General features: G+C 34.2%; 1 protein-coding gene across 3 annotated transcripts in view; it reads right to left on the bottom strand.

Annotated features, from left to right (window-relative positions):
* Positions 1-27,646, bottom strand: part of GCC2 (GRIP and coiled-coil domain containing 2) — a 54,346-nt gene that overhangs the window by 20,473 nt on the left and 6,227 nt on the right. For all 3 annotated transcript variants that reach the window (XM_072844347.1, XM_072844349.1, XM_072844348.1), the window contains exons 5-15: positions 25,797-25,901; positions 22,656-25,115; positions 21,859-21,928; positions 18,807-18,907; positions 18,612-18,710; positions 12,413-12,532; positions 8,902-9,066; positions 8,475-8,579; positions 7,682-7,844; positions 606-706; positions 445-522 (exon numbers count right to left, since the gene is read on the bottom strand). In XM_072844347.1, the coding sequence (XP_072700448.1) occupies positions 445-522; positions 606-706; positions 7,682-7,844; positions 8,475-8,579; positions 8,902-9,066; positions 12,413-12,532; positions 18,612-18,710; positions 18,807-18,907; positions 21,859-21,928; positions 22,656-25,115; positions 25,797-25,901 (3,567 nt within the window). The remainder of the gene's footprint in view (positions 1-444; positions 523-605; positions 707-7,681; positions 7,845-8,474; positions 8,580-8,901; positions 9,067-12,412; positions 12,533-18,611; positions 18,711-18,806; positions 18,908-21,858; positions 21,929-22,655; positions 25,116-25,796; positions 25,902-27,646) is intronic.

Consider the following 27,646-nt stretch of genomic DNA (forward strand, 5'->3'; position numbering starts at 1 on the left):
AGGTCTGAGGCCATGCACTATTCTTAGTGCATTAAGGATTTTCAAATACATGAAGAGAATCTAGCTTAAGCTAAATGGGATACTCCAGTTATATGCCATATTTGGCTTACTGCTTTTACTTTTTAAATGAAGGACATTTAGGAGAAAGAAATGTGTGTATAAAAATATGTACATATAGGGACACCTGGGTGGCTCAGTGGTTGATCGTTTGCCTTTGGCTCAGGGCATGATCTTGGAGCCCCAGGATTGAGTCCCACAATGGGCTCCCCACAGGGAGCCTGCTTCTCTCCCTCTGCCTATGTCTCTGCCTCTCTCTATCATGAATAAATAAATAAATAAATCTTAAAAAAAAAAGTACATATAGGTATTTGGGAAAATTCCCCCATAGTACCTTAGTTCTACATGGACAGTTTGGTAAATCCTAAAAAGCAATAAGACTCTTACTTTATAGACTTCTACTTGCTGCTGGCTTGCCTCCAGTTCACCCTTCAAAGATGCTTGAAGTATTAAGTGATCAGTTTCCTACAGAATAAGAAACCTGATTAAATTTGAAAAGTGATTCAAAAATACATAAATTGAAATATGAAACTGGGAAATTAACATACTGCTTGCTTTGAATCTGCCAGTTCTTTTTTGGTTTTCACAAGCAGCTGCTTGATTTTGGTGTTTTTTTCCTCATACTGTTGCACTGAAGATTGTAGTGAAGCTAACAAAGGAAATAATTTCAGAACAGATTAAACAATGTTTTTTAAGATTTATTTACTTTCGAGAGAGAAAGAGCATGGGGGGAAGGGCAGAGAGAGCGAGAGAATCTCAAAGCAGACTCTGTGCTGACCACAGAGCTCCATGCGGGGCTTGATCTCATGACCCTGAGGTCATGACTTGAGCCGAAACCAAGAGTTGGCCGTTCAACTGACTGCACCACCCAAGCACCCCAAATAATCTTTATAAATGAATTTAAGTAAATGAATAAGTCTTTTCTTTGCATTTACCTATCTTTAAAAAGAAACTTGTCTTAAAAAAATAAAAGAAAAAAATAAAAATAAACTTGTCTTAGATTTTTATTATGGAATGTTTCAAACATACACAACAGCAGTGACAACTACTGTATCCATCACTCAGCTTTTTTTTTTTTTTTTCCATCACTCAGCTTTACCAATCACTGATACATGGCCAATCTTACAACACAGAACAGGAATCTGTCCCACAGGCTAAAATCTGGCTACTGCCTGTTTGTAAAGAGTTTTGTTAGAACACAATCAAGCTTATTTATTTACATTTGTTCATAGCTGCTTCAGTGCAACAATGATAGTTTTGACTAATGGTGTTGGAGACTATAAAATGGCCTGCAAGGCCTAAAATATTTATTGCCTGGCCCTTGATGGAAAGAGTTCGTCAACTCCTAAACCATATCCTTACCTATTCCTTGTACCCTCTTTGGTTTTGGTTTGTCTGTTTGTTTTTGGTTCTTCATAAGAAATCCATTTGTCTGTACATGTTTCAGTATATATCTTTAAATAAAGTTATATACTTAGTGTGTATTTAAAAGATAAATACTTTTATGAAGTATCTAAAAAAAAAAGTACCTCAAAAGTGGTGCCATATATTTCCAATTCTATCGCCACAGAGGCACATACCTGGTTGTTTTTCTGATACTAATTGTTTGGTAGAATGGGACTGTCAGTGATTGTTCACTAAGGAACATATTGAAACATGATAAAAATAAAAAAACTTTTATGCTAAAGGAGGTTAGAAATGAGTGGATTTACTGTCTAGATCCCAGGTACCCAAATACAACCAGCAAGCAGGCCAAATCTGGCCACAGCCTGTTATGAAGGAAACAAAGAATAGAAGATAGAGACCATGTAGCCTGTGAAGCCATGGAGAATGACTTCCTGGTCCTTTAAGAAAAGTGCTTAATACCTGGTCTAGGCCAGTTACACGGGCACCATGTAATTGTGTTACTAAAATATCTTATAAGCAATGATTAACTTTATAGAGTTATATCCACATATCCAGATCCTATTACTTGGTAAACATGAACTGGTATACTGTAAGAATATATCTTAACTATGCCTTTTTATGATAAGTCTAATTTAGTTATTTCCTGGCAACTATTTGCTTGGCTATAAAAAGCATTTTATAAAGCACAAATTACATACAAAAACCTTTGTTAAGTGCCCCAGGAATTGTGATTAGACACAGTTAGTTCCTGAGCTCAAAGAATAAAAATGAAATGGGGGGATAACATTTCACATAACATAATGCACAATACAAACATTACAAAAGAAATACAAAAGGCTTTGGGGCTCATAGGGGTAAAGGTTATACAAAGTTTGCAAAGGAAACTTAGAACAGGAGACGTTTAAGATTAGGAAGGACTCCAAAGGGTGGGCATGAGAGTGGGAGGGCTAGGACATGAAAGGAGATTTCCTTGAGAGATGAGATCTATAGTTACAGAAAGGCACAAATCATGTCTCAGGAAAAATGAATAGTCTTCTCTGTGAGAGAGTAATGAGAATTAACTTGGAAAGTCAGATTGGGGCCAGATGTTGGTGGGGTTTCATATTAAGACGTGTGTTGCTAATTTATTAGGCAATCTTTTTTTTATGCACAGAACATTGTCCAGATGCTTTATTATCTTTTCCCTACCCTACTGCAACTCCTGAGCTCAGCCTTCTAAGACCTTTGCTGACATGAGTCTCGTGACTTTTGACAGATTCTACACCATTCTGATAAGCTGATCTGATATGCTGGCAGACCAATCTTCCCCCATTGTCTTCAAGAAGAGCCTAAAGATATTGTGGTATTCAGGCACTCCACAAACTAGATAAAATATGTCTTCCTAATTACACCTCACTTCTTCTTAACAGGTCAAGCTTTTCACTGCAACTCCTCAAGACTTCCAAAATTACACCATTGTTACTTTTAATTTTGTTTATTCCATCGCTGCAGAAAGTAATACCCTGTTTCAGTCCGTTTTTTCTTTCCAAACCTTACTTTCAACACTTATCTCGAGCCCTAACTTATGATTCTTTCAGTCTACAGAATCTCTCTCCCCTCTGAACTCTTAAAGAGCACTCACTGCTTATACCACTCATTTCTGTACTTATAGGTGTGAAGTGGGTGTCCTTCTTGAACAAAGCATATCTTTTTAGTTTTTCCAGGGTATCAAGCTTCTCTTTCAGCTTAATAAAAAATATACACATTCACTAATTCACAAAACCAAATGTATGCATTGCAGGAATACAATCTAGAGCTCTGCTCTTCAATTTACACCAGGAACACAGCTGGAAAATATGGTTTTGCATAATGAAAGATCTACACCTAGTGAATTGTCTGGAAACTCTACAATTGTTCAATTATCTGAGTATTCTACATTTTTCCCCTGGATGCAGGTAGATCATCAGAACTATGCATCCATGGCTTCAATGCTTCATTAATTCGTGGAAATTACCGTTATTGAGCTGCGATTTGGCTACAAGCTGAATGAAATATGCACCATGAAATAGTCAAGGGAGATTTGCTACTTTATTTGTTGTGGGAATGCCACTGAGAATACAAATCCAGATTATCAGTGGTTTCTGTTAAAATTAAATATAAAATGGATACTGGGTTTGAAAATTTCCTGAGCAGATAAAACAATTTAAGTCACAAAAGTGAAACTTAATTTAGCTTACTCTGCAAAATAAGTGAACTTGTCATCTAAAAATCCCCACTGTAATATCGAATCATTATAAAGGTTACATTTACTCGTTTTACTTTATAAGCCATCCTGGGCTATCAGTCTTCAAATCTGAAAATTCCAAGTTCATGGCCTAACAGATTCTGATTTAATATTATTTATTGATTTGGTGGTTTTAATTTTGCTATTTCTGGGTGTTTCACATTCCTAAAGGTAGCATTAATTTCAAAAATCACATACGAGACTTTTGAAAACAGATTTCAAGGCCCCACCCCTTAAGATTCTGATTCTTTATATTTGTGCCTGGGCTTTCCAAAAAGCTCTCTGGATATTCAAGTTAGGTCTGGGACCATTGTTCCACATGACAGTGTTCCTTTATAAAAATGCCTTTAAAAAAAAACTTCTCTCACACATCTTAGGATCAAGAAAAGCTGTGTTGCTAACAAGAATCACATTTATTTTAATATTGTGGCTACCATAAACTTTGTAACTGGTAATGTTTCTGTCTTTGAATGGTTTCTGGGAAGCTGAAAGCCAAATTATGGAGACCTTAGTGGTAGCAAAAGTATACAAAACGTATACTTACGTCTTGATTTTATATCTGACTTCACTGTATAGTCCTACACCTCAACATTTCCTTTTATCCCATTTCCTCATTTATATATCTAAAATCGTGTACAGTAGTATTTTTGCACCACCTTAAATTATTTTATGGAACTTCAGCTTCTCATCACGAGGGAATAACATGACCTAGATATACCTTCTGCTGTAAACAATTAGGAAACTGAACAATATGGAAATTCCTGAAACCGAGCTATGATCTCCGAGAAAGGATAAATAAGGTGACCCTTATTACAGTCCTAGCTTTCTGTCTGGAGGTAATTTCTAGACTGTGGAATAGGAGGGGCATCTCCATTACAAACATAATGAAGAGGTAAATGAAATACAGCAAGAACAAAAAAAAAATACAAATGGAATTTCTAGGGATGAAAATATATCTAAAGTGAAAATATTATTGGGTGATATTTAATTATAACATATTAGACCTTGAAGAGAAGTTAAAGACTATTTAATAATTATATATCATTAAATCAATTTTAATAAAAGTGAAAAAAGAAGAGAAATGAAGAAAAACAGAGTATCACTAACCTATGAGATTATATCAAGTGGTCTAATGTATGTAATTGGAGTCCTAGGGAAAAAAAGGGAGGAAGATTTAGACAAAAAGAAGTAAATAATGGCCAAAAATATGACAAATGAAAACTAGAAAAACTACATACAACAAAGAAGCTCAACAAAACACAAGCAGAATATAAACAAGAAATGAAGACACATCAAGGCATATCACAAAATTCTATACTCAGCAAAATTATCTTAAAAAAAAAAAAAGATTTTATTTACTTATTTTAGAGCGAGAGAGAAAGAGAGAGAATACACATGCAGGGACGGGCAGGAGGAGAGAGACAGAAAGAATCTGAAGCAGATTCTGCAATGAGCACAGAGCCCAGTGCAGGGCTCCATCCCACAACCACGAGATCATGACCTGAGGGGAAACCAAGAGATGGATGCTCTCTTGACTGAGCCACCTGGATGCTCCCCAGCAGAACTATCTTTCAAAAATGAAGATTTTTTTTTCAGGCAAACAAAACATGACAGAATTCAATGCCAATAGCCTGCATTGTTAAAGGAAGTTCTTCAGGCAAAAGGAAAGTCACTATTTGATGAAATCCAGATATACATGATGGAATGAAGAGCACTAGAAATGGTAGACATGTGGGTAAGTATATGAAATAAAATTCTCTAGTTTTTCATTTATTTAAAACAGGAATTGGAAAACGTTTTAAATGGTGAGATAACAAATATTATAGGTTTGTAGGTGATACAGTCTGTAACAACTACTCAGTTGTTGTGTAGCACGAAAGCAGCCACAGATGATACACACAAATGGACATAGCTGTTTCAATAAAACGTTCATATAACAGGCAGCTACTGTGGGCCATGGTTTGCTGATCTCTCCTTAATAGATAGCTATTTTCAAACAAAGATAACACAATTATTGTCTGTAACACATGGAAAAGTAAAATGTATGACAAAAATACTACAAAGGGCAAAAGGAGTAAATAATCTATATGAAGTGGTATAATTTACTTAAAAGTAATCCGTAATAAATTCACGACACAGCCGTAATTAGTTCTAAGAACCAACAAAGAGGGGGAACCCTGGGTGGGGTTCAGTGGTTGAGCATCTGCCTTTGGCTCAGGGTGCGATCCTAGGGTCTGGGGATGGAGTCCCACATCGGTCTCCCTGGGAGGAGTCTGGTTCTCCTCCACTGCCTGTGTCTCTGCCTCTCACTGTGTGTCTTTCATGAATAAACACAATCTTTAAAAACAACAACAGCAAAAAATGAACTAACAAAGAGGTATAGGGTAACAAGCTAATAAAGGAGTTAAAATGGAACCATATAAATTACTCAGTTCAAAAGAAGGCAGAAAGAGAGGAAAAAGGAAACATATTACAAAACAAGTAGAAACAATCAACAAGGGCAGCCAAGGTGGCTCAGCGGTATAGCACCGCCTTCAGCCCAGGGCGTGATCCTGGAGATCCAGGATCGAGTCCCATGTTGGGCACCATGCATGGAGCCTGCTTCTCCCTCTGCCTGTGTCTCTGCCTCTCTCTCTCTTCTCAATGTCTTTCATGAATAAATAAATAAAATCTTTAAAAAAAAAAAAAAAACAGTCAACAAGGTAGTAGGTTTAAACCTAATCATATAAATAATTATGTTAAAAATAAATAACTTACACATTCTATTTAAACAGCAGAGGCTATCAGCTTGGAGAGCATTGGAAGAGTCAACTACGTGCTATCTAAAAGAAACACTTTAGAGACTTTGGTCGACAGCTAAAGGATGGGAAAAGACATGCCATGTAAACAAGAAACAAAAGGAAGCTGGAGTGGTTATATTAATACCAAAGTGGACTTTAGAAAAGAAATACCACCAGTAATTAAAAAAAAAAAAAAACATTTCACAATAATAGAGAAATTCAGTTACCAGGAGCAAGTATCAATTCTAAATGTATATGGAGTTAATTCCAGAGTTTCTAAATATATGAAGCCAAAAACGACATGTGAAAAGAGAAAGAAACCCACAGTTATGTTCAGGAAATTCAACATATCTCTCTCAGTATTTGGTAGAGCAGTAGTCAGAAAATCATTAAAAATATAGAAAACCTAAACTGTCACCTGACCTGATTTAACTGACATTAGTTAGAACACGCTATCCAATAACTAATATAGTTGAACACATTGTTTTCAAGTGCCTATGGAGCATTCACCAAAAGAAATCTTATTCTGGGCCATTAAACAAAACTCAATAAACTTAGAAGGACTAAGGTCCTACAGAATATGTTCTCTAACTACAAAGGAATTCAGTAAGAAATCGTTAACAGAAAGATGTGAAATTCCTTTAAATGAATAAAACAACAGACTTCTAAGTAACTCATGGGTCAAAGAAGAAATCCAGAGGAAATTAAAAAATATTTTGAGCTAAATTAAACAAAAGTATAGCATACCAATTTAGGAGATGTGGTTGAAAGAGTGCCTACAGGCATATATATACATCTTTAGATGCTTAATGTTAGAAATTATTTTATGGAGAAAGTGAAATATAATCACCTTAAAAAAAGATTTCACTGATATTTAAATGATCCCACACTGCTTGACAACCAGCAAATTGTGGACAAGACCATTCTTTATCTTTGTATCACTCATGCAGCTTGTACTTAAATATTTAAGTAAATGAATGCATTATGCACCAATACGGACTGTACACATCTAAACAAAAAATAGTCTTACAATCCTCATCGTCCTTAAGAATATTTAGCATTGTGTGAAAGATCTGTTTGGCAGTCAAAGACTGGTGAAATGCACAAATAAGGTTGCTTCCCTGTATTCTGTTATGATTAAATTATAAGTTAAAGTGAATTTTGTTTTACTCACTCATTTCTTCTTGCAGAGTTTCTTGTTTCTGCTTCTGAATTTTAATTTCTTGCTCCAAATCTTCTATCTTGCTGTTTTTATTAGCTAAATTTTGATTTAGTTCTTTCATCAAACGTTCATAATCAGCTATTTCCATATTCATCAATGTGGTTTGCTGGGCATCCTGCACATATCAGAAATAAAAGATCCACATAATAGTTTAACGTTATTTGTAAAATTGCTAATTGCATAACTATAAATTATGCCAAAGGAATAAACACATCCAATTATGCTTTTCTGTAATTCAGAAAGTTTATACATCATATGAAAAAAATAGAAATTGGCACTTTCTATTTGGTAATTTTATAAAATATTTTCATTGAATTTCATCATAGTTTTCATTAACTACAATTGACAGTTCTACACATGGAGCTCTTATTTATAAAATGTTAACATTTAAACAGCTCTTACAATACTTTTCTTTTTAGCCTCATCTTGAAAAAAGTAGAGAAAAATAAGCCAAAGATTTTAAATATGATATGAATTCTAACTTTTGACATTAATTAAATCTTCATGTGTCATATAACAATCCTGTACAAAAAAGGAAGTATCGAACCATTTGTGAGCCTATTCTTCTGAAAAGACAGCATTTACAAAAATGTTAAACTTTCCATTTTTTGAGTCAAACAATTTATACATGATTATGTTTATGCCTCAAAAACCTTGCTTTTGACATTTTTCTTTTCTAAACTATCAGAATCGTTTAACACTATGAATATCGACTTCAGTTTGGAATTTGGGGTTTTATTTTTACCTTTCTAACCAGCTCTAATTCTTGCATGGTTTTCTGAAGCTGTTTCTTTTCCTTCTGAAGTTGTAGCTGAAGTTCTTCAAGTTCATTTATAGAACTGGCATGCTCCTGAAATTAAAAATATTGCCACCCCACCCCCCAAACCAACCAACATTAAAATGGTATGGTATTTTTAAGGGTCTATAAAATAAATCTAACATATTAAAGTAGTAAAGTATTAAAAAGCTTGAAAATCTTTTAATATATAAAAAACATGCACCCCAAAAATCATAGCTGGGGATTCTCCAATTCATAGTTGACATACATCAAGGAATTAAACAACTCTGTTGTATTCACAAATGCTACTCATTAGTAAGTCTTTACTTCACTTAAATGATGTGATAAAAACATCACTATATAACATAAAGTAACCCCACAGGACTGTTTTTACCTTTATCTTCTGCTCTTTCTGAAGTTTTTCAGCTTCCAACTCTTTGTCTGCCACTGCTTTAGCTTTTTGGACTTCTAAAATCTGTACTTCTAATAACTTCACATTAGACTGTAGTGTCTCAATACGAGCTAAGAGATCTTCATTATCAGAATTTAATTTTTCACACTAGAATGACAAATGATTCATGACTGTAAACATGCAGAAAATATGTACAGGAGAAGAAGAATAAAATGATGCATTATAAGATTACTGGCACAGTATGAAAAATGAAGATTTCAAAAATAATTCCACATAATGTAAAATAAAAAGTAAGTTTAAAACACTATTACTGTTAAAATCAATTTAACATTACAAGAGACCAGGAGCACTGGCAGACGAAAAGGCAAAAAAAGAAACAAAACCAAAACCAAAACACCCCAGGAAGCTGAGAAGTAGAGCAATAGGTAAGACAGGATAGTTGTCAGTTGTTTTGTCATATTCTTCTCCCAACAATGGGAAAAAGAAAATGATACTAAGTTTTTATTAATTTTAATGAATTTAATTTTAATTTTTATGCAAAAATTTTGAAATTGAAATATACTTAATTACATTTTATGTTTGCATTTACTCAATTTAAAATTACGTGAAAGGCCCTTTCAAAAAAAAATTTTTTTTAAATTAAAAAAAAAAAAAGGTCCTTTCAACAAAGTGGGCGCAGAGGAACGAACCTGAACATAAGAAAATGCCATATATGAAGCCCACAGCTACACCATACTCAGTGGTGAAAAGCTTTTCCTCTACGATCAGGAATAAGATAAGATTTCCACTCTTGCCATTCTTACTTAACATAGTGTTAGAAGTCCTAGCTACACCAATAAGCAAGAAAAAAAACAAAAAAAAACAAAAAAAACCAGGCATCCAAATTAGAAAGGAAGAAGTAAAACTCACTATTTACAGATGATTACTACGTATAGGAAATCTTAAAGATTCCACCGAAAAAAAGTTAGAGCTAATATATGAATTCAATAGAGCTGCAGAATACAAGATCAATATACAGAAATCTGTTGTGTTTGTATACTTTAATAACAAACTATCAGGAAGAGAAAGTAAGAATAAATAATACCACTTACAACTGTATCATAAAGAAAACAAAAATCTAGTAATAAATTCAACCAAAGAGATGAAAGACCTGTATATTTAAAGCTATAAGACACTGATGAAATAAACTGAAGATGATACAAATGGAAAAATATTCTATGTTCATAGATTGGAAGAATTAATATTTTTCAAATATTAAAATATTGCTATCTGACCAAAGCAATCTATAGATTGGGTGTAATCCCTATCAAAAATCCAATGGCATTTTCTATAGAACTAACTAGAACAACAATTCTAAAATTTGTACAGAACCACAAAAGAGCCCAAATAACCAAAGCAATCTTGAAAAAGAAGAACAAAACTGGAGGGATCATGCTTCCTGATTTCAAACTTTTATAAAAGAACAATACTCAAAACAGTATAGTGCTGGCATAATAACAGACACATAGATCAATGAAACAGAAAAAAAGAGCCCAGAAAAAAACCCACGCATGTCTAGTCAATTCATTTATAACAAAGGAGCCAAGAATATACAATGAGAAAAAGATAGTCTGTTCAAAAAATGGTGTTGGACAAGTTGGATGGCCACTTGAAAAAGAATGAAACTGGACCACTATCTTATTCCTTACACAAAAATTAACTGAAAATGGTTTCAAGATTTGAATGTAAGACCTAAAACCATAAGACTTTTAAGAGATTGGCAGTAAGCTCCTTGACATTGGTATGTCATCGATTTTTTGAACCTGACACCAAAATCAAAGGCAACAAAACCAAAAAATCAGTAAGTGGGACTGAATCAAACTCGACTCCAGGATCGTGCCCTGGGCCAAAGGCAGGCGCCAAACCACTGAGTCACCCAGGGATCCCCTCAAACTCAAAAACTTAACAAAGGAAACCATCAACAGAATGAAAAGGCAGCCTACAGAATGGAAGAGATTATTTGCAAATCCTGTATCTGATAAAGGGTTAATATTCTAAATAAAGAACTCCTACAACTCAATAGTAAAAAACCAAAAATTCAATTTAAAAATGGGCAGGATATATAAATAGACATTTTCCTAAAAACATATAGATGGCCAATAGGTACATGAGAAGATGCTCAACATCATGGATCATCAGAGAAATGTAAATCAAAACCACAACGAGGGACGCCTGGGTGGCTGAGCATCTGCATTGGGCGCAGGGCATGATCCTGGGATCGTGTCCCATATCAGGCTCCCCATAGGGAGCCTGCTTCTCCCTTTGCCTATTTCTCTGCCTCTATCTCTGTCTCTCTCATGAATAAATAAAATCTTTAGAAAAAAGATTTAAAATCACAATGAAGTATCATCTCATACCTGTTAGAATGGCTGTTAAGAAAACAAACAAACAAAAAACAAAAACAAACCTGCAACCACCCCAGAAACAAGAAGTGTTGGCAAGGATATTGAGAAAAGACAATGCCTGTGCAATGTTGATGAGAATATAAATTGGTACAGCCACTGTGGATAAGAGTATGGAAGCTCCTGAAAACTTAAAAACAAAACCACCAAATGATCCAATATTTCAACTTCTGGATATTTATCCAAATAAAACAAAACCAGTAACTCAAAAAGATACATGTACAGCCATGTTCACTGCAGCATGACTTACAATAGCCAGGAATAAGGATGCAACCTAAGTGTTCATTGATGGATGAAATGGATAAAGAAAATGTGGTGTATACATCCAATAGGATAGTATTTGGCCATACAGAAGTATGAAATCTTGCCATCTGTGACAACATGAATGGACCTCAAGAACATGATGCTAACAGAAATAAGTCAGATAGAAAAAGACAAATACTGTATGATTTCACTTATATGGAAAACAATAAATAAATAACAGCTAAGCTCAGAGAGAATATGCCAGAGGCACAGGGCGGGATGTGGGTGAAATGAGTGAAGGATTCAAAGGAAACAAACTTCCAGTTATAAAATAAGTCATGAAATGTAATATAAAGTATGGTGCTATAGTTAATAACAACGTATTGAATGAATATTTGAAAGTTGCTAAGAGTAAATCTTAAAAGTTCTTTTTTTTTTAAAGTTCTAATCACAAGAAAAAAATTTTTTTTAAAGATTTTATTAAAAAAATAAAATAAAGATTTTATTTATTTATTCATGAGAGACACAGAGAGGTAGAGACATAGACAGAGGGAGAAGCAGGCTCCCTATGGGGAGCCAGATGCAGGACTCAATCCTAGAACCACAAGATTGCGACCTAAGCCAAAGGCAGATGCTCAACCACTTGAGCCCCCTGGTGTCCCACAAGAAGAAAATTTTTAACTACGTACGGTGATAGGTGTTAACTAGATTTCACAATATATACAAATCATGATGTTGTACACCTAAATCTTAATTAACATGATGTTATATGTCAATTCTACCTCAAATTTTTTTTTTTTTTTTTTTACCTGAAAAGTCAAATTCCTTAATTGTCTTGTAAGGTCTTCTATGTGATGCTCAAAATTATTAGCACGTTCTTTTTCCAAATCCAACTGCTCTGATTGCTTGTCATATTCTAATAAAAGATTCTTCAATAAAAGACAAAAGGATTTAACTTTAGGCAATTATTATACATTCAACCAGTCGGACTGTATTATCAAGCCATATTGATATAACATTTGAGTCCATTCTGAAAGCTTACAGTATTTAAGTTCAATATTTAGAATATTTAACTGGCATTATATAATAAAATTAGCAAAATTCAGATGACTTTTAGTATGGGGGGAGCTATTCAAAGGCAAAAGGATTTCACGTTTGTACAATATTTAATATCTGTAAGTTAAATATTCTAGTTATCAACAAAAATAAACTTCTGAAACATAAAATTTAAAGTTGCCTACTAACTTCCACCTAAAGAATTCTGATGAGAGAAATAAAAGATAGAGGTACTAATGGAAGAACAGGGGAAGATATTTTATAAAAAGGCTCATTCTCTGTGGCAAATGTTTAACATTTTCTGGACTCTAAAACCAAAGGAATTTTCTTAGTATTTCTGGTTGGCCCCTTCTGAAGAACAAAATACTCAGATCTTTTTGCAACATACTTGCAAATAAGGTTATCCTCCAAAATATGTACAATGAGATTGTTTCCAGACCGCGTGTGGATTTTTTTCCCCTCTCTTATAAATCCCATTTTGTTTTGTTCCTGGAGAACTACCTTCTGCTCTCCTTCATGTAAATGAATTTGTGTGCAAAATAACAAAACCTGAGTTCTCTTTAAATGTTTATTTTGGAAAGCCTAAAAAGTGGCCTTCATCCAGACCAGAACTTTCATGACCTTGGCTCTCCTCAGACTCCTCTGGGGTCTCATGTTTGACAATCATATGCTCTTTCTGGATCTTGCTTGCCAAATCTAATTTTGTTTCCAATTCTGATTTATACATAATCAACTATTATCCACACTGGTAGCTAAGCGTTAGAACCTGAATTTCAATTTTATGGTCTACCCATCTTGTGATTGGCAAAAGGAGGAATTGGAAATCTAGAATCTGGCTTATATATATGTGTGTCCACGTTCACTTTTCTGAGGATTATTACTTCCTGGCATATTGAAAAATCATTTGTCTTGTTTTCCACACAGAGAAGATTCCATGCTTGTTTTGTATTAGTGTAGATTCCTCTGACTCTATAGATCAGAGATCTTTTTCCTCTTAAGTTCTATCAGGTCTTCTTTGTTTTTACTCACTATGGTTCTAACAGTTGTCAAGGACTGCAAAACTTGAATACTAAAGCTGACTATAATTTCTATAGGAAATTCTGATTATAATCACATATCATTCCTAAGGAGAGCATTGGAACAAAAAAATAAATGCCATACATGGCCTAATTTCCTTGATGCATTCCATTTTATGTATATATACATATGCCACATCTTCTTCATCCATTCATCCATTGACAGACATTTGGGCTCTTTCCATAGTTTGGCTATTATTGATAATGCTGCTATAAACATTGGGGTGCACATGCCCCTTTGAGTATTTCTCTATCCTTTGGGAAAATACCTAGTAGTGCAATTGCTGGGTCATAGGGTAGCTCTATTTTTAACTTTTTGAGGAACCTCCATACTGTTTTCCAGAGTAGCTGCACCAGTTTGTATTCCCACCAACAGTGTAAGAGAGCTTCCCTTTCTCCGCATCCTCGCCAACATCAGTTGTTTCTTGGTTGTTAATTTCAGCTATTCTAACAGGAGTGAGGTGGTACCTCACTGTGGTTTGGATATGTATTTTCCTGGGGATAAGGGATGTTGAGTATCTTGTCATGTATCTGCTAGCCAACTGGATGTCTTCTTTATAAAAATGTCTATTTATGTCTTCTGCCCATTTCCTAACTGGATTATTTATCTTTTTTGGGTGGTGGGTTTGGTAAGTTCGATTTTGGATACTAACCTTTTACAGATATGTCATTCACAAACATCTCCTATTACATAGGTACATTTTAGTTTTGTTGTTTCCTTTGCTGTGCGAATAAGCTTTTTATCTTGATAAAGTCTCAATAATTCATTCTTGCTTTTGTTTCCCTTGCCTCCAGCAACATGTCAGGTAAGAAGTTGCTATGGCAGAGGTTAAAGAGGTTGCTGCCCGTGTTCTCCTATAGGATTTTGATGATGTCTTTTCTCACTTTTAGGTTTTTCATCTATTTTGAATATATTTGTATATGACGTAATACAATGGTCCAGTTTCATTCTTCTGCATGTTGTTGTTCAGTTTTCCCAGCACCATTTGTTAAAGAGACTTTTTTCCATTGGATATTCTTTCCTGCTTTGTTGAAGATTAGTTGACCACATAGTTGTAGGTCTATTTCTGGGTTCTCTACTCTGTTCATTGATCTCTGTGTCTGTTTTTGTGCCAGTACCACACTGTCTTGATCACCACAGCTTTGTAATACAGCTTGAAATCCACAATTGTGACGCCTCAAGTTTTGGATTGCTTTTAGTGACCATCATTCTTAAACATATCAGCACTGCTGATTTAATCTTAAATCCTGCTGTTTCATCACAAATGGAATTCCAACCTCACTCAAAGACTGAAAAGATTTTACAACTATAAAACCTATTTTAAAAGCGTTTTAATAGACTTCATTTTTTTTTTTTTTAAGAGTTTAGGTTCACACCAAAACTGAGAGGAAGGCACAGAGGCTTTTCATTATCCTTCCACATCAAATACAGAGCCCAACATTATCAACAGTCCCCATTATAGTGATACACTTATTATACATGACAACCCTATACAAACACATCATCATCCAAAGTCCATGGTTTACATTAGGGTTCATTTTTGGAGCTGTACATTCTCTGGGTTTGGGCAAATTTAAAATGACATACATCCACCATTATAGATTATCATAGTTTCACAAACTAAAAAGAAAAAAACTTTTGTTCCACCTATTTATATTTATCCCTTCCTACCCCAAACCCCTGGGAAACACTTTTTTTTTTTTTTTTTTAAACTGTCTTTTGCCTTTTCCAGAATGTCATATAGTTGGAATCCTATGTTACGTAGACTTTTCAGGTTGGTTTCTTTTGCTTGGTAGTAGTATACATTTAAGTTTCCTCCATGCCTTTTCATGGCTTGATAGCTCATTTCTTTTTTAATGCTGAATAATATTCCATTTTTCAATGTACCACCACAGTCCATCCATTCACCTACTGAAGGTGACTTCAGTTGTTCCCAAATTTTGGCAATCATAAATAAAGCTGCTATAAACACCTATGTGCAGGTTTTTGTGTGGATATGTTTTCAACTCCATTGGGTAAATACCAACGGTTATTAGATTCTATGTTAAGAGCACACTTGGTTTTGTTAAGAAATTGCCACAGTTCTCACCAAATGGCTCTATTTACTATTTTGCATCCCCGCTGGAGCTCCTGAGTGTTCCTTGCTCCATTTCCTTTTCAGCATTTAGTGTTGTTGATGTTTCAGATTTTGGCCATTCTAAGAGGTGTGCAGTGGTTATCTCATTGTTTTCATTTGCACTTCCCTGATGACACATGGCGTGGAATATCTTTTCATGTGCTTATCTGCCATCTATCTTCTTTGGTGCAGTATCTCGTAAATTTTTGGCCTATTTTTTATTCAGGTTTTTGTTTTCTTACTGTTGAGTTTTAGTAGTTCTTTGCATATTTTGGGATAACAGTTCTTCATCAGATACATGTCCTTTGCAAATATTTTCTGTTTCTCTTGACATTTTCAAAGAATGGAAATTTGTAATGTAAATGAAGTGTATATATATATATTCAATTCTATCATGGGTTGTACCCTTGGTGTTCTATCTAAAAAGTCACTGCCATACCCAAATTTATAGGTTTTGTCCTGTTATCTTTTAGGAATTTCATAGTCTAATGTTTTACATTTAGGCTTGTGATCTACTTTGAGTTAATTTTTGTGAAGGATATACGGTCTGGGTCTAGGTTCCTTTTTTTTTTTGCATATGCATGTCCAGTTGTTCCAGCACCACTTGCTGAAAACATCATCTTTGCTCAACTGTCAAAGATCAGTTGACTATATTTATATGGGTGTATTTCTGAGCTCTCTATTCTGTTTGACTGATCTATTTGTCTATTCATCCACCAATACCACATTGTCTTGATCGCTGTAGTGTTATACGTGAGGTCAGGTTAACCCTTCCGTTTTGTTTGTCAATATTGTGTTGTTTTTTCTAAGTCTGACCTATATCATTTCCTTCTCTAAAGAACTTTTTACATTTGTTGAAAGGCAGGTTTTTCTTTGCCTATGAAGCATTTTTATTATGCAGTTATACCTTTCGTTCTTATCTCACAGTTCTTTGATACTCCATTCTCTTTTTTCAGTCTTTTGAAATCTATTATTTTAAACAAAGAATTTGACACACCTGGTCTACCTATGGAGGAAATTAACAAATTAGATTATGGTGTTCTTAAACACTTGAAAGAAGCTGCTAATGGTTTATAAAAGACAAGCCTATATTAAACTTTAAATAAGTGTTTTAAAAAATGAATTGGTTAAATACCTTTATAGATTAAGGATATTAATTCCTTGTCATATTTTCATGTTAATTTTATACAGTTCAATCGCTCTTTTTTGTAACTTTGTTAACTGCTTTAAGTTTAGCCAGAAATCAAATGATTAAATGTTTTATACTAGGTTTTCAAAAATCCCTTTCACTTTTGACAAAATTCTTTAAATCCATCTAGAATTTATTTTGGTGTGTGGGAATGAAGTAAAAATCTAACTCAATTATTGAAGTAGTCATCTAATTCCTTATTTGAAGTAGTCATCTAATTCCTTCTTTGTTGGTTTCTAGGTTTTCAAAAATTACTGGGGTAGTGTAGCTTAGTTGGTATTCCAGTAGATCTGGAACCAGGCTGCCTGAATCTAATCTTGGCTTTACTATACTATTTGTTCTGTGAGTTGAGTCTCTTAATTTCTTTGTGCCTCATATTCCTTGCTTGTAAACTGGCAACGTTAGTAACATATTTCTTGGGTTTTTTTTTTTTTTTTTTTTTTTTTTTGAGAATTAAGTGTGATAAGATATGTAAAGTGCTTAGAAGAGAGCCTGGCCTAGAAGTGTTTGTTGTCATGACTGCATGTTGTGCAGAAGTCTCCATGTCTTCTGTTAAATTAATGTCTTATTTTTACATCCAAAATGTATCAAATTATGATTTCATAAAAAAGATTAGCATTTGCTAAAGCAAGATGTCCATTTTCTTTTTTCACTTTAAAAAATATTAAGTACTCTTGTGAGCTTATTTTCCATTTGAAATTTAGAATTAACAAGATTGCCCAATCCAAAAAAAATCCTAGATTTTTTTAGTGAAACTGTTTTAGAACATATAAACCAATCTGAAAACTAGTATTTCAAATGATAATAGTTGCCATATATATTTTTTACAGTTTTCTTCATGAAGTGCTGAATTTTCTCATTAGAGTTCTTCCAAAAAATAAAATTTTTGGAATTTTCTTATTTCAGTCAATCCCACATGGCTCACTCTCGTCTTTACAATCACCTTTACTGTTCTACACAGTAGTTTCTTATATTTTGTCTATTTGTCTATTATTGCCACTGAAATTTAAGTCCTAAAAGGGCAGGAATTTAGTGTATTTGATTGACTGCGTTTCCCCAGTACTCACTATTTAGCCTGACTGTATAAATATTTGCTGGATACATAAAAAAGAATGTAATGGTATTTATCTTACATTTAGTGATTTCACTGCACTCGTTTTATTTATTTTTTAAATAGATTCTCGTTAGGTTGACAAGCGTTATTACATCCAAAAAATTCTTTCACTTTCTTTTAAACTTGTTCTTTGAGCTTCAAGGTTATTCACTTGGCCAGAATATAAAATAATAACAGTAATAATAGCCATCATTTTTGTTACTTATTTATTAAAAAAAATCGCAAAACAGAAATTTAGTTTTAAAAAACAATAGTTTTGAAGGAACTTTAAAGCTTAGACACTTAAAATCTTGATACTAGGATGCTACCACATTACACACACACACAAAAAAAAAATAGAAAAAAAGGATTTACAATACAAGGTGACTGTGTTATGGACAAGAGTTTTACATTTCTAGCATATTCTTTAACTTGGAAGTTACGAAGATAACTTGATATTAAAATAACTATTTTTACCTTATAGCTTTCTGCTCCTTGAATGAGATCTCTCATGGAAGTAGACAATTGATCCTTTTCTGATCGAACAGAGTCTAGCTCTTCCCGTAGAGTCTGGGCCTATTTTAAATATGATAAGAAGTTTTTTTATGGACAGAAAAACTAGATTTTCTAACATGTAAGATTCTTGAATTTTGCATTTTTAAGTCACTTTACCTCTTTTTTGCTAGAATCTAGTTCTTTCTTTGCCTTCACAGCAACTAGTTTTATCTTATTTATTTTTTCCTCTTTCTCTTTGGATTCTTTTTCCAGATATCCTAAAAACACAAATGAAAAAAATTATAAATTCAAAAAGAAAAAATCTAAATTATTTACTGAAGGTAGGCTTAGAAATTGACTTTTAATCTGGAACACAAAATCTGTAATTTGCAATTAAAAGTAATAAAATAAGTACAGAAAAATATTAGTATCTTTTTTTAAGTGACAGCTTAATTATGCATTACCTAAGCAAGGCAAACAACATACAAAATGTCCATTTCCTACAATCCATCAAAATAGTCTACTTTAAAAAAAATCATTTCATAAGCAGCTAGAAATTGAAGAGGGTATTAGTACTCCTTTAATATTAAAAGATTTCCGGGACGCCTGGGTGGCTCAGGAGTTGAGTGACTGTCTTTGGCTCAGGGCATGATCTTAGAGTCCCAGGATTGAGTCTCACATAGGGCTCCCTGCATGGAACCTGCTTCTCTCTGCTTATGTCTCTGCCTCTCTCTTTCTCTGTCTCTCTCAAGAATAAATAAATAAAATCCTAAAAATATATATTAAAATATTTCCTAGAGGGCACCTGGGTGGCTCAGTTAAGGATCTACCTTCGGCTCAGGTCACAATCTCAAGGTCCTGGGATCAAAGCTCATGTCAGGCTCCCTGCTCAGTGAGGAGTTAGCCTCTCCTTCTCCCTCTGCCCTTCCCCATCCCTTCTTGTGATTTCTCTTTCAAATAAACAAATAAAATCTTAAAAAAAATAAAAAAAAAGATTTCCTAGAAACTCAAGTATGGTAGGACTTTAGGTGGCAATTTGCAAATCAGGGTCATGTAGGGGAAATACCAGGCACAGTTAAATACTTAGGCTCGTAGGCACACTCCTCTTGGTTGGTAGGTATGATTATACAACTAAACCATAATGTGTTTTATTATCCAATCCTGATCTCTCCCTTAATGTCTTTAGCTATCTCCTTTATTTTGACTTCTGTGTGCCAGATAGTTCTTGCTATTTCTGCTTAAATTACAATCTGAATTTGTGTCCTTGCTCATTAATCTAGTGCACCTGTGCTCACAGCTTTTGCCTTCCTGTTGCTCCAGATGACTGTTCTGTCTGTGTGTGTGTATGTGTGGCAACTGTTCTACTTCTGCATTTCATCCTATGTTCTCTCCAATTCTGCAATGCTTCCTCTCTTTTATGCAGCAAATCCCCCTAATGGATTTTTTCCCCTATTATGCAATAAAGAAAATATCAAGAACTTAAAGCCAAGATTGAACAGTGGAAGCCCCAAAGAGGAAGGGAAGAGGCCACAAAAGGATTGGTGAAACATTACACACATAAAGGCAAATCACCACACTTCCCCTCTGGATATCATCTCATCTCTTACCCTGTGTAAGAGCTGTGTACACATGCTCTCAAATTTCTCTTCCTTCATTTTTTTTTTCTTGAATTCATTTCAATTAGGCTGTGGCCTTAGCATATCACAAAACAGGTTATCAAGTTACCAATAACCCTTATGTTGCTTAATCTAATGATTAGTTCATTGCACTAATGTTACTTGACCTATAACAGCATTTACCACAGCTAAGTATTTGTTCCCTCTTCAAACACTTCCATCACTGGCAATTCATTGGTCTTAATTTCCAAAACTTTTTATGCTCTGGGTTTTCCTAACCTGCTGGATGTTCCTTCTCAATGTCCTCTGCTGTTCCAGTCTTTTGGATTTTTAAGTGACAGAGGACTGTCTCTGGTCTTCATCTTTTTTCTACATTCACTTCCTTGGTGATCTCCATCTCATGGCTTTTAATGCAACTATTATGTTAACTAACTTTTTATGTCTGGTCCAGCTCCCTCTCCCTAACTCCAGATTTGCATATTTAGCAATCTACCTGACATCTACATTTTGGTTATTTAAACTTGCCTAGGGGGCACCGAGATGGCCCAATCCGTTAAAGGTTTGCCTTCAGCTCAGGTCATGATCCCAGGGTCGTGGACTCTAGCCCCACATTGGGTTCCCTGGTCAGTGAGGAGCCTGCTTCTCCTTCTCCCTCTGCCTGCTGCTCCCCCTGCTTCTACTCTCTCTGTCAAATAAATAAATAAATAAATAAATAAACAAACAAACAAACAAACTCAAAATAAAACCCAAACAACTTGCCTCAAACTTAGTTCTAATTTCATCTAACTCCACTTGCCCCAATCATCCACTGCAAGAAAACACATTCATTATAAAATCTTCTAACTTCCTTCACCAAACTCGGCACTAAAGAACTATGGTCACTTAAGTATTTGTTTCATTTAAGTGGAAATGAAATAGGTACCCCATAATGTTAATATGATGAAGATGTGTTAGGACAAAGTCCTAACTCCTCTGCACACAGTCTATAGCTTTTGTGATCGGACTCCTGCCTCTCCAGGAACTTCTTGGTATGCTCCTTGATGTTATAGATGTTAATATGCATGTACCTGCTGTGCCCTTCTAGCAGAATACCTTTCTTCTCTTGAGAAATTTCTCATTCTTCAAGACACAACAGAAGTATAGCCCATTCTGTGATGTTGTCCTTATTCAAGACAGTTAATCATGCCTTCCTGCGCTGCCAGCACTATACCTTCTCCATACCTCAAGCTACTACAATATTAGCCCCTTTTGGCACTGAACTCTTTGAAGACATGGTCTGTATCTTAATCACTTTGCTATTACCAGGGCAGAGATAAGCTGGCATCAAAGTAAAGTTTGCTAAATGAATGAAAAAAAAAAAATCCCCAATCATGGAACCATTTATAAAGGGAATCACATCAGTCCTTTGGATTAAACAACAAATCGGTAATTTTGGCAGTAAACAAACTGCCAAACTGCAAACAGATGGCAGAGAAGCAAGAATGAGGACATTAGAAAGAGATAGCTAGTTATTATGATTTAATAACTCATTAATTGGCTACTACACTTCTCAATCTACTCTAACACTAGAAGAATCTGTATAATTTATTGCAACAACATATATAAAATCATACCTATTTTTTCTTCCAGCTCTTTTAGTAAAGAAGGTTGATCATTTTCTATGGGTGATTTCTCTAAGGAATCCTAGATTTTATAGGAAACAAAAAGAAAATCACTTCATTCTCCACAAAGAACTGGCCATCATGTCATGTCATGTACAAGAAAATCCTCATTAAAGAAAACTCACACAAAGAGCAATCTGATGACCAGTTTTTTTTTTACCTTTATAGACCAAGATAATACTGACATTATCATACATATATTTACTATAAAAAAAAGTAGCATCCAAGACCAAGATGAACAACCTGACACACATCAAACACATAATGTAATAAGGGAAAGGTTAAATGATTGCAGTTTATCATACTTTCATAAACTTTTTGGAGAAAAGTCTAAAATCTTGGCTAAAGTTAAATACTGCAATAGCCCACTTTTCTGCTCAACAGTGCTCTTTAAGAAGGGTATATATATGTATATAATGCAAGAATGAAATCCAAGTCTTTTTCATGTAGTTCTGGTGGTGCCTAGTTGAACAATTTTGACACGGACATTTAACCCTCAAATTATTTAATCTTATGCAGGATCAAGATTTTAAAATGATTTAAAACCAGAAAGTCCCCAATGTGACTAGACGATACACAACATGAAAATGATGAAAATGTTTAATGTACTTTCAGAAAATTGTCATTTGAGCTTAAATAATGAAACTTTGCTTCTGACTTCAAAGTGTAAAAATTTAGTTTCATATTTTCTAGAATCTAGGACTAGAGCTAAGTGTTTATTTAAACTAATAAAATTAAAATAATAGTACCTTTAATAATAACAATTGTGCTCTCACATTCTGCAATTCAGCTTCTTTTTGTTCTAGTGATAGCCTCAGATTTTCAAGTTCCTTTGCAAAAATTTGTTCTTCTTCATGGGTTTCATTTTTGCTACATAATTTTTGAGAGGCTTCTTCAACTTGACTTAAAAGATTCTGATTTTCAAGTCTTAGTTTTTCATTAGCATTCTTCATTTCTAGCAGATCAGACTGCAAGCCCTCTTTATGTGACAGGATTTCTTCTAACTCTTTACTTAAAAAAACTTTCTCTTGTTCATGGTCTCTGAGTAAAGACCGAAGTTCTTCACACTGAACTACATTCTCTTCTTGAAGGCACTTCATCTTTTTTTCTAACTCTGCTACCCTCTTATCATACTGAAAAATCAAGTTGTGTTTTTCCTCATTTATTTTAGTTAAGGATTCACCTATAGCTTGTAGGACATTCATGACATCTTGCTCTCCATCTTCTGAAGCTTTGGATCCCATCTGCTTAAGAAAACCATTTAACTGAGTTTTGACAAATAACTTCTGATCCTGCTCATTTTCACACAGTGTACTTAAATTATCTCGTTCCTTAACTGTTAACTGAAGTTTCTTTTCTAATTCAGAAATGTGTTCCCTAAGCATAAAATCTCCTTCTTTTTGGGACAGAAGAGCTTCTAAATTCCTATTCAATTGGCTCTTTTCTGAACTTAATCTGTTATTTTCCTCATAAAGAAACTTGGCTTCAGATGACAGTGCTTCCTGGTCTTCAGACATAGTTTTTAATTGAATCATAAGCTTTTCTAGTTTTTGGTTATTTTGATCCTTTTCTTTTAAAGTTTCTTCTAGTTCTCCTGTTAATTCATTTACCTTTTGTTCTAGTTCAGTGTTGTACTGGCTACTTTGCTTCACTTTTCCCCTAAGTTCTATGTTCAATCGTTCTTCCTTTTCACATTTTTTATTGAGATTATCCATCTCTTCATCAGATAATTTTATTTTACTTATGAAATTATTTTTTTCCTCAGTAAGAGAACTTATCTTTTCTTCAAAGTCTTGTATAATTTTATCTCTCTGATGCAGACTAATTAAACATACTTCATTCTTTTCTTGAAGACTTTTTATGGTATTTTCAAGTTCTCGTACTAATTCTTCTTGGGATAACCTTTCATTTTCTCTCTGGAGACGATTCACAGTTTCAAGAAGAGCATCTTTTTCGTTAAAAGCAGTTCTGAGCTTCTGTTGAAGTTCATTAACATCAGATGCTTGCTGCTGCTTCATTGATTCAAACTCTTGACTTATTTTCCCAGCAGATTCCCCCAGTTCTGTTTGTAAGATTTCCATAATTTCTCGCAAACTCTCATAATTTAAAATTGCTTCTTGCTTTTCTTGCTGTAGGTTTTCACACTGCTCCTTAAGACCCTGTATTTCAAACATTAATGTTAATTTTTCTTTTTCGGAGACTGATAAAAATGTCTCATTTAGTTCTGATATTTCTTTTTGGTGGTGTTCTTTAAGGCTCTGCACTTCTTTATTATGTTGTTCTACAGTATAGCAAAATTGTTTATGTGAATCGTCTAGTTCAAATTTTAATTTTTCAATTACACAGCACTGTTCTTCTTTAGCTAGCAACAATTCATTAATTTTAAACTCCAAGTCTTCTCGTTCATGTAAAAACTCATCCTTTACATGTTGTGCATCAATTTCAAGTTTTAATTTAAGATTATTCATGTAAGTTACCTCATCTTTTAAAATACTATGTTGAGACTCCAATTCTTTTAAGGTATTTTCTAAATGTTTGACTTTTTCATTTACTACTTGTTCTGCATCTTCTTGTAAGACCAAAGGAAACGCCTGATTTTTGTGGTTCGCATTTGGGGCATTCTTTAAGTTTTCTAATTCACATTCACATTTCTCCTGAACGTACATCTCACTTGCCTTGCATTGTGTGACTAAATTCTCCCTTAGCTGGTTTAAATTATTTACTCCTGCTTCATCTTCTTTAGCAGATGCTTCAATTTGGCACATCAATTCTTTAATCTGCTCTTGGTGGGTAGTTCTCAATTGCAAAAGTTCTTCTTTCAAACCATTAATATCTTTTTGGTAATGCTGGGAATTAGCCTCAATGACTTCTTGGAGACGAGTAATTTCTTGCTCCTTTTCATTTGTAGCAGCTCTTAATTGGTTTTGCAGATATAAAATTTGCTCCTCAAAGGCTGGCCTGATATTCTGAATCTCCTCTTGTAGTTTTTTAACTTTATCCTCACAATCACCCTGAAATTTAAGTTGTTCAGAAAGTTCTAACTGTTTTTTTGTTGCTTCTTCCAGTTCCTTTTGCAAGCTAGCTTTATCTTCACTGTGTTTAGAATGTATTATCATTAATTCATTTTTCAGATCTTCAATTTCTTTCACATAGTTTCTTTGTGATTGTTCAAACTCTTTGTACACATCTTCCATCTTAGTTACAGAATCCTATTATAAAAAAAAAAAAGCACACAAAAATTACTTAAGACAAAAGATACACCTAACTGCCTTCAGGAAAAATATTAGCCACAGGCTAATTAGAAAAGGAAGTGAATAAAAATGTACATAGAGAAATATGATATTGAGATTCTGTATCTCAGAATTCTGTGCAGGTGATTAAATATATTATTCAAAGTAATAACTAAATAAACAAAACCCAAAAAGTAATAACTGAAAATAAGAAATCTCTGAATTTAATTTCCTTTTAAAAGGTGCTCAATTGTGTAAGTTGTATTAAGTCACAGTGACTTTAATTAGCATCTCCTGAGTACAATAATAAAGGATTTTTGTAGAAAATTAACTGAGACCCAATAGGCAATTGATCATCCTAGAACTGAATGGATAATATTTAGAGTGTGTGTGAAAATCAACTTACTTAATAAGTACTATTTCACAAAATAAGTATTTTTATTAATTTTTAACAAAGACTGACATAGCAATAAGGAAGATTAAGCAATGCAACAACGTTGGCTCCATCTCCATGTAGCAAGGTGATTTTTTCTTTTTAGGTACCAATTTGTTTTCTTTTAAATTATTAAAATCTTCAGATCAGAAGCTTGTTAAGGTCTTAGCTCTGAAAATCCTCACTATATTAGTCAACAAATAAAAAACATTAAGTTGTTGCTTTACCTCAATCTCCTGCTTCATTTTAATATTTTCCTTCTTCAGACAAAGACACTGTTGCTCAGTCTCTGCTTTTTCCAAAAGAATAGCATCTAGACGTTCAGTCAATGCCTGTTATGGAATAAGATGATTTGTTTGCTGGAGTTTAAACATGGTGGATTGACCACATGCGTAATTTTCTCTTCACCTTTTCCAAAGCTCACTAAAGTAAGGATAACAGATTTAAAAAGCACAAGGAGAAAAGGTGAAAAGAAGTGAGGATATGGGAAATTTCACCATATATCTGAAAACTGAAAAGTAGGGACACCTGGGTGGCTCAGTGGTTGAGCGGCTGCCTTTGGCTCAGGGCATGATCCTTGGGTCCAGGGATGGAGTCCCACATCGGGCTCCCCGCAGTGAGCCTGCTTCTCCCTCTACCTATGTCTCTGCCTCTATGTGTCTTATAAATAAATAAAATATTTAAAAAAAAAATAAAGAAAACTGAAAAGTAGAGGAGGAACTGAATTAGAAGAGCACAGTATAACCTAAAGTACCTTTACAGGGAAGCACATATGAGAAGCTGGCAAATGCTATAGGAAAGTAAAGGCTTGGAATGTGGAGGCTCCAAATACTTAACAGTAACAGGGAAGTATATAATGTGTGGGTTTCAAAAACTGGAGATTGGTTGACAATCTGAGTAGGGAGTGGTTAGAATAATAGATCACCCATGTCTTGTCTTCCTCAGAGACAGATTTATTCTCTGCAGAAATTAAACAGGACAGGAAGGTAATGAAACAGAAACTAGATCAACAAGAGTCAGTTCTTTGAAAAAATGCTAATGAAACAACCTCTAGCAAGACTGACCAAGAGAACACAGAAGTCATAAACAAGATTAAAAAGGAAACATGTCTACATATAAATCAGAGATTAAATAGTTAAAAAGATTATGAACAATTATATGACAATATCAAAAACTGAAATCAAACGAATAAACATTGCTAGAAAAATATAGCTTCACTAACTCAAAAAAAATTAAAAAGTATAATTAATACAATAACTATTTAAAAATCAATCTAGTGGCTTAAAAACTGTGCACTACAGGAAGGAGACATTGAAACTCTCACGGGTGAATTCCATCAGATTTTCAAAGAACAAATTATCCCAATTACACATGAACTTGTCCAGACAAAAAAAGAAGAAATTTCCAAGTTATTCTATAAAATTTGCATAACTAGATACAATTATCCGAAGACTTTACAAACAGGAAAATCATAAATCCAATCCACCATGAATCTGGACAAAGGTAATCCTCAAGGTTAAAATCTAGATAAACATTAAAATCCTAAATAAGTATTAGTACACTATCACCCTAGATCTGCTTGCCTCTGAACTTTCATGAAATAAAGAAAAACTTTATGAAAAACAAAACAGATGCAGAAAATTTAGAGTTCAAGTTACAGATATTATTCAAACGGGTAGAATAAAGCCATTCTTAAATATAGGATAACAATCTTCCTTCCAGGGCAGCCCCGGTGGAGCAGCGGTTTAGCGCTGCCTGCAGCCCAGGGCATGATCCTGGAGACCCTAAATCGAGTCCCACGTCAGGCTCTCTGCATGGAGCCTGCTTCTCCCTCTGCCTGTGTCTCTGCCTCTCTCTCTCTCTGCATCTCTATGAATAAATAAATAAAATCTTTAAAAACAAAACAAAACAAAACAAAACAAATTTTCCTTCCATAAAACCCTCAGAGTGCTACGGAAAGACATGCTTTACAAAGATGAGGTTAACTAAGAAAGTGAATGATATGTAACCAAGCAGACAGGGGGCTGCAACAGTCCTATATTGGACAGCAGTATAGAAACACAGGATCATAGCACAA

The sequence above is a fragment of the Canis lupus genome, chromosome 11 (genome assembly GCF_048164855.1).
Source record: "Canis lupus baileyi chromosome 11, mCanLup2.hap1, whole genome shotgun sequence".
Lineage (NCBI taxonomy): Eukaryota > Metazoa > Chordata > Mammalia > Carnivora > Canidae > Canis > Canis lupus.